At 39.7% G+C, this 14,486-nt stretch overlaps 1 protein-coding gene across 2 annotated transcripts in view; it reads left to right on the plus strand.

The window, feature by feature from the left end:
• The window catches only part of PDE7A (phosphodiesterase 7A), a 120,446-nt gene that overhangs the window by 59,871 nt on the left and 46,089 nt on the right, over window positions 1–14,486 (plus strand). For both annotated transcript variants that reach the window (XM_062188421.1, XM_062188422.1), the window contains exons 2-3: window positions 781–841; window positions 4,407–4,490. In XM_062188421.1, coding sequence (XP_062044405.1) covers window positions 781–841; window positions 4,407–4,490 — 145 coding nt within the window. The remainder of the gene's footprint in view (window positions 1–780; window positions 842–4,406; window positions 4,491–14,486) is intronic.

The following is a 14,486-nucleotide window of genomic DNA, read 5'->3' on the forward strand; positions in this document are numbered from 1 at the left end:
AGCTTTTATTTTAGAAACATGCACACAAGGTGATGTCAGTTGAGTGGCACAGAGGATTGACTTAGATTGCTGGGGGATGGGGGCTCTCTGGTGGCTTGAGGTTTGATAGTCCCCTCTCTGAAGGGGCAGCTTTTCACCTAGAACATAAGAGAAGGGAGCTGCAGTGAGCCCCGACAGGGGAGCAGCAAGTGTAAAGGCTTTGTGCGTTTGGTGTGGTTGAGGACAAGCAAGGGGCCAATGTGACTGCCTCATAGTGGCGAGGCGAAGTGTGAACGAGAGGACAGAGGTGAGCAGACCGTGGAAGGCTTTGGAAAATCAGAGCTTAGAGTTTGGAATTTATTCCAAATGCAGTGGGTGCCATTGGAGCATTTTGAGTAGTAGCTGAAATGCACATTCCTGCTTCTGTGTGGAGAGCAGCCTGGGCCAAAAGATGGAGGATTCCCTTGTCCCTCTCTCTGCCATTGGGCAACTCCTGTCAGTACTTCCGAGTCAACTCAGATGTCACTACCGAACCTTTCCTGACTTATACTCAGGTGAAATTTCTACCTCCTCATCCTCTATCCACTTCTGTAATAGTTCTCATCCTTATTGTATTATAAGTGTTTGTCTCTCTCCACACTAGAGATTTCAAGAGCAGATACCGTGTCCAATTTTATTTTGTATCTCTTAACTGCTTGCACAATGCTTCGCAAATAATATAAATAAATCCATGTTAGTTGAACTGAATTTTGTATTACATTTAATTGTTACATATTAAAATGTGTTTTTTTTTTTTCCTAGCGACGTGGAGCTATTTCCTATGACAGTTCTGATCAGACTGCGTTGTACATTCGTATGCTAGGTAAGCCTTATTTGTTTTGTACCAAAATTAGTTCATTGTCTTATCATATATTGTTATTTGAGGTTGTTGTATCTTTCGTTAGGTTTTTTCATCATTGTTCATATATTGAAGCTTAGAATCTAGAAACCAACACTGAATGTGATGTGAATAAAAGGAGGCATTTATGAATCACAGATAATGGAGAAATCTCTGGCTTAATAACTGGGACAGTGTCATTAGTCCACAATTTTAAATTGCATGTTGAACATTCTTCATAAAAAATAGGTTTGTAGAGTTGCCAGTACAGACATGGTTGAAGCCATGGAATATCTGGTCAGACAGTTTTGTCACCAGATGTATTTTATTCTCAATTGGCTGCAAGGAATTTATCTTCTAGTCTTGGTGCTTACGTTTTTTTTTTTTTTTTTTTTAAGAGATTTATTTATTTGAAAGACAGAGTTACAGAGAAAGGTAGAGACAGAGAGAGAGGTCTTCCATCTGCTGGTTCACTCCCCAGATGGCTGCAACAGCTGGGCTGTGCTGATCCGAAGCCAGGAGCCAGGAGCTTCCTCCGGGTCTCCCACGTGGGTGCGGGGGCCCAAGGACTTGGGCATCCTCCACTGCCCTCCCAGGCCATAGCAGAGAGCTGATCAGAAGAGGAGCAGTGGGACATGAACCCAGCACCCATGTGGGATGCCGGCACCTCAGGCCAGGTTGTTAACCCGCTCAGCCACAGCGCTGGCCCCCAGTTACTGATATTTTACTCAGTTCCACAACGTAGTTTTCTCTCTGTCCTTCTCTCTCTCTGCCAGATGACATGCTTCTTAATCCCATGCAGTTTACTTCATACTATTGAACATATACTGTTAAGATTCCAAGAGACAAATTTACTTACCTTTTCTTGGAGGATCACCTGTGACTCTTCTCCTCCTGCTCAGAATCCCTCCCTCACCTTGAAGATATTGAGCCACCCGTCTCCAACTTCTGTTTTCCTTTGCCTCTTTCACTGATTCCTTTTCAGACTTTTAAGCCTCAGTGCTGCCTGAGATCCTGTGTTTGCTCTTACTCCCATTATTCCTCTTTAATTTACTACTTGTATCTTACTTGCCTCACTTCCAATCTATTATAGCACTTTTTTTTCCCTCGTGAATGTGCGGTGTTTTCCTCTTCACTGTCTCCATCTCTCCCTACAAACATGTTCAGGGCTCTGTGATCCTTAAAACAGATCTTTAGATTCATATTTTCTTTAATTCTGTAGAACATCTCCACCTAGGTGTGTGCTATTGGTACTTTAAACCTAGCATGTCTTACACAACAAGGTTTGCGTTCCCCAGGTTTGTTCATTTTGTAGTCTATTGCTGTCTCAGTAAATATAACTCCATTCTTCAGCCGTCAGGTTAGAAACCTGAGAGTCATTCTTTTATTTACTTATTTATTTTTTTTTATTTGATAGGCAGAGTTAGACAGTGAGAGAGAGAGAGACAGAGAGAAAGTTCTTCCTTCCGTTGGTTCACCCCCCAAATGGCCGTTATGGCTGGCGTGCCGGGCCGATCCGAAGCCAGGAGCCAGGTGCTTCCTCCCAGTCTCCCATGTGGGTGCAGGGGCTTAAGCACCTGGGCCATCTTCCACTGCCTTCTCCGGGCCACAGCAGAGAGCTGGACTGGAAGAGGAACAATCGGGACTAGAATCTGGTGCCCATTTGGGATGCTGGCGCTGCAGGCAGAGGATTAACCAAGTGAGCGTCGGTGCCAGCCAATTCTTAACTCCTATTCCTTCCACACTCTGTGTCTAATTCATCAACAAATCCTGATGGCTGATACCTTCAAAATAAATCCAGAATCTCACCACCCTGATGGTGTTACCCACCCCAAGCCTTAGTTATTTCTTTTATTGCACTCATTCTTTACCCAGTTTTCCTGCAGCCACCTTCCCCTATTTTAGTCTACACAGCCAGAGCAAGCCTTTGCAAACATAGGTTAGATCATCTTCTCTGTTCATAACCCTCTGATGTTTCTGTGTCTTAGAGTAGCAACCAGAACTGCTGTAATGGCCATAAAGGCCCTACATGATCTGACCCTTGTGCCTCTCTGTCCTTACCTCCCACAGGGTCCCTCACTCACCTGACTTGAGTCAGCCAGGCCTCTTTGCTTGTCTTTGAACAGGCCAGGCATGCTTCTGTCTTGGGATAGAGGTGTTTATGCTTGCTCTGCTCCTTGCTCTTCCTCCCGGATAGCCATGCAGCTCACTGCCTCGCTTCCTTCCAGTCCCTCCTTTTCCCTGACCACACTAATGAGTCCCCTCTGTTCCTCCCTCTCTATTCCTCTTCCTTTGCTTTAGTTTTCTTCATGTAACTTACCATCTTTCATATTATGAAATGATGTATTTGCTTTGTTCTTGGTCTCGTGCTATAAAAAGATAAGCTTCTAGAGGACAGGGACTTGTTCCCTGCTGTCTTTCCAGTGCCTGAAGTATGGTGGATGCCTGGTAGACATTACACTGTAAAGGAATCACACCACATGAGAGAGGTGATTCATCATTGTGCGGTAGAGTCATGGCAGATGAAATGAGCCTTCAAAGAAATGATGGTCTTAGTTAGAAAAACAAGTAATTAGTAAAGCCTTATAGGCAGGCAGAATTGTATGAACACAGGGATAAGGGTTGAAGACTTAAAGGTTGTGGACCTGGAAGCTGTGACAGTGGAGTGGGGAAGTGTTGACTTTGTAACCCACACGACTTGAATTTAAATCCTGGCCCGCTCTATGCACTAACCTTGTGGCATGGCACATGTTATTCTCAAAATCCAGCTTCTGCATCTGTAAAATGGAGATTGTTATTGGTGAGTGTTGACTTGAGAATTAAATATAGTAATGGCTGTAAGAGAAAAAGTGTTGTGGTTATGTTGCTCTATAGAGAAATAAATCTGAAACTCATGTAGGTCCATATAGGAAAAACACCGATTATAAAGACCAAAGTTTAAGACCTAGCTGAAGACCTTGGGTATACTCACTGGCAATAGAAAAGATTAAGTTAAACAGTGGAAAAGCGACAGCATTACAGCTTTCTACACATTTATGTGGTCGCAGACTACTTGAGAATAGGTCATGTCTCTTCTATCTTTCTAATTCCTTTTAGTCCATAGCATAGTACTAGGCACAGAGTAGATGTTTAATAAATGTTTATTCTTGCTATGGCTTTTTAAAGGTTTGTGCTGAGGATTTTCTGTCTCTTCTAAAAGAGATTTTGTTTCCCAGTGGACTTTTTTTTTTTTTTTAATTCCAGGTAAACAATAAGATGTTAGGTTGGATTATCACATATTTGACTTATCTTTCAGAAAGCTTACTTTAATAGGCTATAATTATTATTGTTGTAGGGGTATGTTTAAAAAAATCACCTCATCCAATCTTGCAACTCAATAGTGAAGATCTGTGAAACACTTCAGATAACTTTCTCTTCACTACTTGTTGCATGTATGTTACTAAGGAGCCATTATGTATGGAGTCAGACCACGTGGACCTTTCTTGCATGTCAGAGCTTCTTTCCAAATGAGAGCCTTCTAAACTTGCATTGTATTCTTGATTCTGATCAGGAGATGTACGCGTAAGGAGCCGAGCAGGATTTGAATCAGAAAGAAGAGGTTCTCACCCATACATCGATTTTCGTATTTTTCACTGTAAGTGTTGACAGCCACTATGGTTCTTCAGATTTTCACTAAACTTCAAGTCTTTATATAAGTCTCTGGTTCTCCAAGGGCAAAAAAGAATGTGACAGGAAAAACTATATAATGTTTAACATATTTGAAAAACATGGTGACACTTTAGTAGATGTTTAGGGACAATTAGAAAAGAAAAGTATTAACTGTGTTAAAGCTGGTAAAGTTTTTCTTTCTTACGTGAAATCACTCTGATACTTTTTTCTTTGAAAATGTATTTTAAAGAGTTGTTTTATTGCAAATGTTTTATCATTAATTTAATCTGGAATAGATGAAATGTTTTATGGAAAGATATAAAGGTTTTTTGATAGTTTAACAAATTTCAATTTTTGGTTTATTTGAAATGAACATTATCTTTGAACATGTTTGGTAGAATTCATACATTTAGAAGCAAATATTCTGTGTGCATCTGGGCTTATAATGGAGGGAAACTGGAAAAGATATAACTTCTAAATTTTTTAAATATTGAACATATTAAGCCTGTTTCTAGAGGAGTCCCACTTTCAGCAATGTTGGATAAAGTAATTTAGATTAACACTCTACTTGGAGAATGGGAAAAACTGGACAAAATATTAGAAACATATGTTGGCACTTAGCACAATGCTGTCCAGCAGTGAGCTTGGCAGTTCAGCCACCTTTTCTTGGCTGGACGTGTGCAGTCTGAGAAAGGTGGGTGAGAAGCCGAGCAGAGCTTTTGATGAATACCTAAGGATAGGGAGGCGGAAACAGGTGTTTCGAGCCTGCCAACGTTAGAGGGTAGATACTGGTAAATCTTCTGTACTTAGATTGGAACCAAGTACTGCCTCTTAGAACTAAATCCTAGGTTTGAAATGTGTCAATCCCTGATTACATTAAAGTGATCCATGACTGTGGTGCTTCTAGCTGCCTGCAGGACAGTGATGTTACTCAGCCATCAGGGCTGCTAACTATAAACATAACCCTGAAGAATGGCCCCGGTCAAGATTGGTCACAGCCTTTGCATTGTTGGCACACTCAGTAAGAATGTGCAGGGACACCTAGGCCTCTGTGGAGGATTGCCTCTTCCAGTAATAACAAATGACCCCAAAACTTATTGGCATAAAACAGCCACCATTTTTATGTTCATGATTTTAAGAGGCAGGCATTCAGTCCGAGTGTATTGGGTTTGGCCTGCCTGTGCACTGCAGTACTGGGTTCTTCAATTGGGATAGTTTAAATGTCTAGACAGCTGGATTGGCTCCACTGAGTCCCCGTGTCCTGGTTCTTCTTGTGTCATCTCCTAGGTCTGGAACCTGCTACCTGGTTTTGGTGCCAGCATTGGGAAGGCTGGAATTTCTGGGACTGGCCAGCATTTCTCTCCAGACATTGTCAGTCTCGGGGAAGTTCAGCTTCTTAGATGGCAGCTGCCTTCTCCCACTGCAGGCGTTTCAGGGGGGAGGAAGCATGGGAACTACTCCTAGTCTCTGGAAGTCTGGGCCTAGACCCTGGCACGCTGTCTTATTGCCATATTCTGTTGATCAGCCAGGTCATCTGGGTTGTTCATATTCATGGACAGAGGATTTAGATCCCAGATGCAACTTGTCAGAGGCAGTAAGGTAAAAGATTTTTTAATTTTCCATCTTTAGTCTGGCATAAAATGTGTTGAAAAAAGAATTAGGGTCCCAGAAGGAGATGAGAGGGAGAATGTAGCACAGTCTTTGAAGAGATAATGGCTGAGAAATCTCTAAATATTGATAAAAAGACATGGAGATACAGATACAGGAAGCACTGTAAATCTCAGAGTAGTATTAAAAGAAAACCACACCTAGGTGTACCATGGTGTAACCATGAAATTCGAAATCATGGAGAAAATATTAAAAATAATGAGACAGAAAGAGAGGGGAAATACTGCCTTTGAAGGAGTAGTTATGAAATTTTCAGAAATAGATCCTGATTCATTTTCAACAGAAACCAAGAAGCTAAATGACCAAAGAATGGTAATTCCAGTGTGCTACAAAAAATAAATAACTGTTAGGTTGAAATTTCATCCACGGGCTCTTCTAGATAGTGCTGGGGGAAAGGACACCCTCGATAATTTATTATATAAAGCCAGCATAGTCTTCATACTATAACCTGACACAGGTAGGACAAGAACAGAAAATTACAAGCACATCACTCAAGAATACAGATGGGACAGCTTAAATGCACAGATAGAACAGCTTAAGTGCATGTTATCGATTCAGTATGTAATATATAAGAATAAAAATCTGTTTGGACCCAACTTGCATTTTTATAGGAATATCAGGTTGGCTTACAATTGAAAAAACAATCTACATAATTCACTGCATTAATAGATTAAAGGAGAAAACTTACAGATAGACCAGTGCCAAAATGTGTGTGCTAAATGCCAGTAGGACCAAATGCTAAAAAAAAGTTATGATTTATGTATGACATGATTACATACCCAGAAAATTACTAGGATTAGTAGTAAGTGAATTTAGCAAACTAGCTAGAAAAGAAATTAGTATGTGGCTGTATTTCTATAAAGCAGCATTGGCAAAGTTAAGATAAAATGTAATTTAGATTTTATAAAGCATCAAATATGTAGGGATAAACCTAACTGAAGATGTGTTTGATTACTTAGAAAATTGTAATGCATAACAAAGAGATTAAAAAGGCCTAAATAAATAAGACATATACTATTGTTTATCAATTGGAAGAGTAAATATTTAAAGGTGTCAGTTTTCCTGAAATTTATGTATATGGGTTTGGTGAAATCACAATGAAAATCCTAACTTTTTTTTTTTTTTTGTGGTGGGTAGGTGGGTAGCAGTTTTTTGAATTGAGCTAATTGTAAACTTTTTTCAAAAATTGAAAAAACGAAGAAGAGCAAAGACATTCAGGAAAAAAGAACAACCAAATTATAGGATTTATCTCTCCTAGGTATCAAAATGTATTCTGAGCTTTAATGATTGAGTCAGGATGATAGCGGTCCAGAGACTGACAAGTAGAATAATAGCACATTATGTAGTCTAGAAACACACCCACGTTTATGGGTATTTGATTTGTGACAAATGTGGTAATGCAGTGGTGGAACATACATAGTGTAAGTCAAGTGGATGTATCTGGAAATTGGAGAGGAGGGGAAAGGAAGAAGGAGCACAAATCTTTACCCCTATTCATACCATACATGAAAAAAAATCAAATTTTGGTGGATTAAGTTTGCCAAATTATGTTGATAAATGAGAAGTGATGAAGAAAGGAGAACTGGTTTAACTGTGTGTAGATGTGGTCCATAAAGCCTGAAGTCGGAGAGGACTAAAGTACTTAAGTACAGACAGCTTTTTCAGAGGTTTTGCTGCCAAGGGAAGAAGTAAAGAGCTGACAGGAAAAGTAGGGGCGCTGAAGCTAGAAATTAATAGTGAAGTTAGAAAACAGACTATATAGGAAAACCTGTGGACTTCATTTAAAGCAGTGATTACAGGAAAATCCACAGCCTTAAGAAATACTTATTTTGGGGCCAGCATTGTGGCATAGTGGGTAAAGCCACTGCCTGCAGCAGCAGCATCCCATATAGATGCCAGATCCTGTCGTGGCTGCTGCATTTCTGATCTAGCTCCCTGCAAATGGCTTGGGAAAAGCAGTGGAAGATGGCCCAAATGTTTGGGCTTCTGCCACACATATGGGAGACCCAGATGGAGTTCCAGGCTCCTGGCATCAGCCTGTCTCAGACTTGGCCATTGGAGCCACTTGGGGAGTGAACTAGCAGATGGAAGACCTCTTTGTGTGTCTCCCTTTCTTTCTTTCTGTAATTCTTTTTTTAAAAAATAAATATTTTCAGAAACAAAGAATGAAATAACTAAGTAGCCTAATTGAAGAAGTTAAAGAATAATAAAATATATCTAAGAAAAGGTGAAGAAAACAATAAAGATAAAAAACAAGTCAATGAATTAGACAACTGAAATAAAAACCGCTAAGAGCTTGTTTACAATAAAGTGTTAGCTGATGTAATAAGGCATTACATCGATGCATATAGAGTGAAAAACTGGAGGGGGGAAATCCCACAGATTTAGAAGAAATTAAGGAATCTTAAACAGACTACTTTTGGGCAGGCATTGTGGTGCAGTGGGTTAATATGCAGCTTGGGATGCATGTATCCCATAGTGGAGTACTGATTCAAGTCCTGGCTGCTCTGCTTCTGACCAGCTTCCTACTAATGCATCCTGGACAGCAGCAAATGATGGCTAAAGTGCTTGGACCCCTGCCACCCATGTGGAAGGTCCAGATGCAGTTTTTGACTCCTTGCTTTGGCCTGGCCCAGTTGTGGCTGTTTGGAACATTGGGGGAAAGAACCAGAGAATGGACTGTCTCTCCTCTGTTTCTCCCTTTCTCTTTGTCACTAAACCATTCAAATAAAAAAAATTTTTTTAAAGAAAAAACTACTTTGCATGGGTCTAAACAATATTTGAAAACCTTTGTGATCCAGAAAGATTTTTTTGAAAAATATTTATTTATTTGAAAGGCAGAGTTAGAGAAAGAAAGAGAGAGAGATCTTCTACCTACTAGTTCCTTCCCAAATGGCTACAATGTCTAGGGCTGAGCCAGGCCAAAGCCAGGAGCCTGAAACTCCATCTGGGTCTCCCATGTGGGTAGCAGGGGCCCAGCCATATGGACCAACTTTTGCTGCTTTCTCAGGCACATTAGAAGGGAATTGACCAACAAAGACTCAAGCCTACACTCCTGTGGAATGCTGGCATCACAGGTAGCAGCTTAACCTGCTATGCCACAATGACAGCTCCAAGAAAATTTTCTTGGAAATTGTAATGTATCAGAACAATGTAGAAAATACAGATTAAGTAAACTAGTAATACTCAGAGGATGGTATGGAGTTCTCAGCACTCTTTGGAGGGTCTATGAGGTTAAAAATATTTTTATTACTTTTTTATTTTTTAAATTTTATTTATTTGAGAGGTGGACAGAGCTGGGCAGGAAGTGAAGCGGCTAGGATTCAAACGGGCACCTACATGGGATGCTGGTGTTGTAGGCAGCAGTTTAACGTGCTATGCCATAACACCAGCCCCCAAAGTAGTTTATAATGATTGTAAGATGTTCGAATATTTGCCTTTTCTTATTATTATCACCTATAGGTACAGTGGAGTTTTTTGAAGCCATGTCATATATGCTATCTGAACACTTTGAAAGTATTAGCAAATATGTGATAAATATCAGGACATTAAAGAGATTTGTAAAACTGAAAAAACAGCGCCATTCTTATTAAATTTTTTATTGTTTTTGGAAAATATAGTTTTTATAAAATGCTATTTATATTAACATTGGATTCTTTATTATTTGAAGTAAAATAATAAATATTTTACATTTTAAATCCCATTTAAGCTTAAATAATTAGTACTTTATAGTAACATATTTTTAAGAAAATTTTCTAAATTAAATATTTAAATAATAAAATTCAAATTTGAGTTTCTATCATGGTGAACATGTCTAACTTACATGGACTATAATTCTTTGGGGCAGTCAGTAATTACAGAGTCCTGAGAACCAGCATACTAGAGACAGTTGCATATGAGTTACTTCTCTAAGAGCCTGAGAGAGATTTTTATAGGCACATTCTTTTAGATCTTTTTTTCTTTTATTTAAAGATTTATTTATTTACTTGAAAATGTTAGAGGGAGAGATGGGGGGGAGGGAGAGAGAAAGAGAGAATATGAATGAATGAATATCTTTTATATGCTGGTTCACTTTCCAGATGGCTAAAATAGCCAGGGCTGAGCCAGGCTGAAGCCAGGAGCCAAGAGTTTCTCCTGGGTCTCCCACATGGGTATCAGGGCCCCAAGCACTTGGGCCATTTTCTGCTGCTTTCTCAACCCATTATCACAGAGCTGGATAGGAAGTGGAGCAGCCAGGACAAGAACCGGCACCCATATGGAATGCCATTGTCTAGAGCTGTGGTTTTACAACTCTGCAGGACAATACTGGCCCCTCCTCAAGATCTTTTAAAGATGATAGTTTCAAACTTTTTTAAACTCTTCCACATACAAAAAAGGAACCATTCAAAGTAATTTTATAAAGCAAATTCAACTTCCTTAGAGGCAAATGTAATATGCTCACTTTACATGTCAATTAAAAAATTTTAAATGTTAAATTAAAGAATCCGAACAACATAAAAGAATAATACTTTGGTCTTCATGAAGAAGCAATGGTGATTCAGTATATACTTTTTCCTTTGACAATAACATTGATAATGTCATAACATTGCTTGCAGAATGAAACTGGGTGGCTCGATCACATGGAAATGGAAACATTCTGTTAAAGATCTTTTTAATTCTGATTCATATGCATGTGTTACTCACTGAAAAGTCTTAAAATATATATAACGTGTGTGTGTGTGTATATATATATATATATATATGTTTACAATGATTTGTTGATTAATTCGAAAGGCAGAGAAAGACAGAGAGACAGAGACATTTCATCCACGGGTTCATTTCCCAAATGCCTACAGAAGTCCGGGTGAGGCTGGGATGAAGCCAGGAACCAGGAACTCAGGTGGAGTTTCCTGCGTGGGTGGCAGGGACCTTCTTGAGCCTTTACTGTTGCCTCCCAGGGTGCACATTAACAGAAAACGGGAACCGGGAGCAGAGCCAGGCATAAGTACAGGCTTGATAGGGCACTTGAGTGTCCAAGTAGCATCTTTTTTATTTTATTTTATTTATTTAGGACAGGCAGAGTGGACAGTGAGAGAGAGAGACAGAGAGAAAGGTCTTCCTTTTCCATTGGTTTACCCCACGATGGCCGCAGCGCCGGTGTACTGCGCTGATCCGAAGCCAGGAGCCAGGTGCTTCTTCTGATCTCCCATGCGGGCGTGGGGCCCAAGCACTTGGGCCATCCTCCACTGCACTCCTGGGCCACAGCAGAGAGCTGGCATGGAAGAGAAGCAACCAGAACAGAACCGGCACCCCAACCAGGACTAGAACCCAGGGTGCCGGCGCCACAGGCAGAGGATTATCCTATTGAGCCGCGGCGCCGTCCACAAGTAGCATCTTAACTCCTAGGCCAAATGCCTGTCCCTGTAGCTGGAAATTAACCGTCACTGTAGAATTGGTCCTGTAGTTAAAATTATATGATTTAGAGGGTTTTTTGGTACTAGAGGAAAAAAAAATGAATTGTTCTTTGATTTTGTTTAGTAGATTTTGCATATCACACAGCTCAGAATTCTTTAACAATTTTAATGCGTGTTTCTTTTGTTAATATTTGTAAGTTATTTATTCAAGTTAGAGAGGAACAGATAGATTTCCCATGCACTGGTTCACTCTCCAAATGCCCACAGCAACCAGGGCTAGACCAGGATGAGGCTAGGAGTCCAGAACTCAATCTAGATCTCTCCCTGGGTGACAGGAACCCGCTGCCTTCCAGGTTGCACGTTAGCATGGAACAAGAATTGGGAGCAGAGCCAGAACTTGAACTCAGGCACTCTGATATGAGATGCAGGCATCTAAAGTAGCGTCTCCGCTACTGTGCCAAACACCCACCCCATTAGTGTGTTTTGTAGCATGTGATTTAATCAGGAATGAGCACGTGTTCTGCGATGACTAAACCTGTTAGCCATCTTCAAGCCATTGTCTGCAGCATCTTGGATTGTCCTACAAGTTTGCCCAAACTTGTTCTCTGCAGAAGTTAGCCTATGAAGCTTTTCCTTAATTGAATGCTGGGTTTGAATGTATGTGCTGTGAAGTCTAAACTGCATCAGGCTGGAAGACTGTCACTCTCCACCTGTGAATTTCCAGGTTTTTTCCTTGGCAGGTATCTCATTCCCTTTCACACTATTTGAAGAAATAAGGAGTTAATTTTTGTGGAGTCACATTTGTTCTGTATCCCTGCTTCCTTGGGAAATGCCCTTGATTAGGACACCTGTGACTTAGATCACATACACACTTATTTATACTCCCGGACCTGGCAAAGGTCCTTACACCTTAGTGACTATGTTTAAACCTTCCAAGATACTGAAGCATCAAAAAGACTGTAATGTGCCCTCTCTCCTCTTGTATAAAATTAAAAATAAGATTGTTTACACAATGACACTAAAACGTATATACAGGCTGAAATAAAAATGGTTTCTAGGTATTCTGATTGTGAAACTCTAGACAGTTATATTAAACTTACTGAAGCTAGAATGTTTCTTTGTCTATACTTCCTCAACCCATTTTTTCTGTGTACTTTATTTTTACACTAAACTTACTGTTAATTTCCCTGTTGTAAAATTCTTGTCCCTTTCTGTTCTTTCATGGCTTGAATCCAGGCTGTCATTAAATCCCATGTGGTTTTGTGTCCTGAAGTAACAGTCAGGTTTACCTACTCACTTCCCTACTAACTCTTTTCTACCTTGAGATTATTCTGAAATTCTATCATCTGTACTTTTAGGAATTCTGCCCTCTATTCTGTACCCAGAGTTGAGTCTTGTCTCAAGAGTGGGAAAGCATGAAATATAGAGGAAAAATGCATGACAATAGGTTATAGACATGTATAAAACCACTTGCATATTTTTGCCTATACTTGTATATTTCTTGCGCATATTGTATCTGTGCAGTGTTGCTAATTTTTTTTGGGTGGGGGGAGCAGGTGCTGGAATAGTTCTAACTTATTTCTGGATTATGATTTTCCTCATGTAGAACGTAAGAAATTTACCTGGAAATTAGAATTCTGCACTGCAAAATTGAGCCCTTTTAATATTTTTATATGTACAGTGTACTATAAGCAACATTTGAGTTTGCATCATGAAATTACATTCTCTTGTGAGACACCTGCCACCAAGATCACTGGCCAGCTAGGGAATAATTACAAGCCCCAAAACCAACAAGAAGGACCACAACAATAATCTGTTTATTTAGATATCACAGTTGACTGCACCAAGTTTTTGCGGTTTGGATTGTCTTTTGTCACAATCTTTATTTTCTTGAGACCCATAACTTTATCCTCACAATAGGATTTGTTATAGGCCTTATCCAGCTATTTTTGACCTTTAAGAATATTTTTTAAAGGATGATAAAGAGGCAAAAGAAAAAAGGCAGTTGAATACAGAAACACATTAACCACCAGAAGCAATCAACCTTACTATTAAACAAACAAATTCCTATCAAATTAGAAAGTTAAATAAACGATCGGCTAAAGTACAGGTGGTGACAGTCCAAATTGTTGTAGACTTTCTGGAGAGTAGTTTGGCAATATGTATGGAGAACTTTAAGCAATTCTTCTGTCTTGGATTTCACCACTAGAAATGTATGAAGAGAATAATCGTAGTAAACGTTAAAGTGTGTGCAAAGACGCTCACTTCGATATTGTTTGTAATAGGCAAATGTATTAAATTATATTATTCACTGAAGTGTTTAGGGACAAAAGACCAGAATGTTTATAACCTACCTTCCGTGTTCAGAAAAAAAAAAGAATTCAGTGTACACAAAGACAGGCACACACACACACAAGCTGCAAATGACAAAGCAAATGTTAACAAAGGCAAATAAGAGCAAAGGGTGTTCCTTGTACTATTTGTATTTCTAAGTTTTTAAAGTATAGTATTTTGAAATTCTGCACATATTTAAAATCATGGGTTTTTATTTGGGTCACATATTTATTCATTAATTGTTGTTAGATCAGTTCTGTAATTGGGGAAGATGTGTGTGTGTGTGTATAAATTATTTATTTATTTATTTATTTGAAAGGCAGATTTACAGAGAGAGAGGTCTTCCATCTGCTGGTTCGCTCCTTAAATGGCCATAATTGCCGGCACTAGGCTAGACTAAAGCCAGGAGCTTCTTCCGGGTCTCACATGTGGATGCAGGGACCCAAGGACTTGAACCATCTTCTGTTGCTTCCCCAGGAGCATTAGCAGAGAGCTGGATCAGATGTGGAGCAGCTGGGACTTGAACTGGTGCCCGTATGGGATGCTGGCATTGTAGATGGTGGCTTAACCAATTGTACCACAGCGCC

The sequence above is a fragment of the Lepus europaeus genome, chromosome 4 (genome assembly GCF_033115175.1).
Source record: "Lepus europaeus isolate LE1 chromosome 4, mLepTim1.pri, whole genome shotgun sequence".
Lineage (NCBI taxonomy): Eukaryota > Metazoa > Chordata > Mammalia > Lagomorpha > Leporidae > Lepus > Lepus europaeus.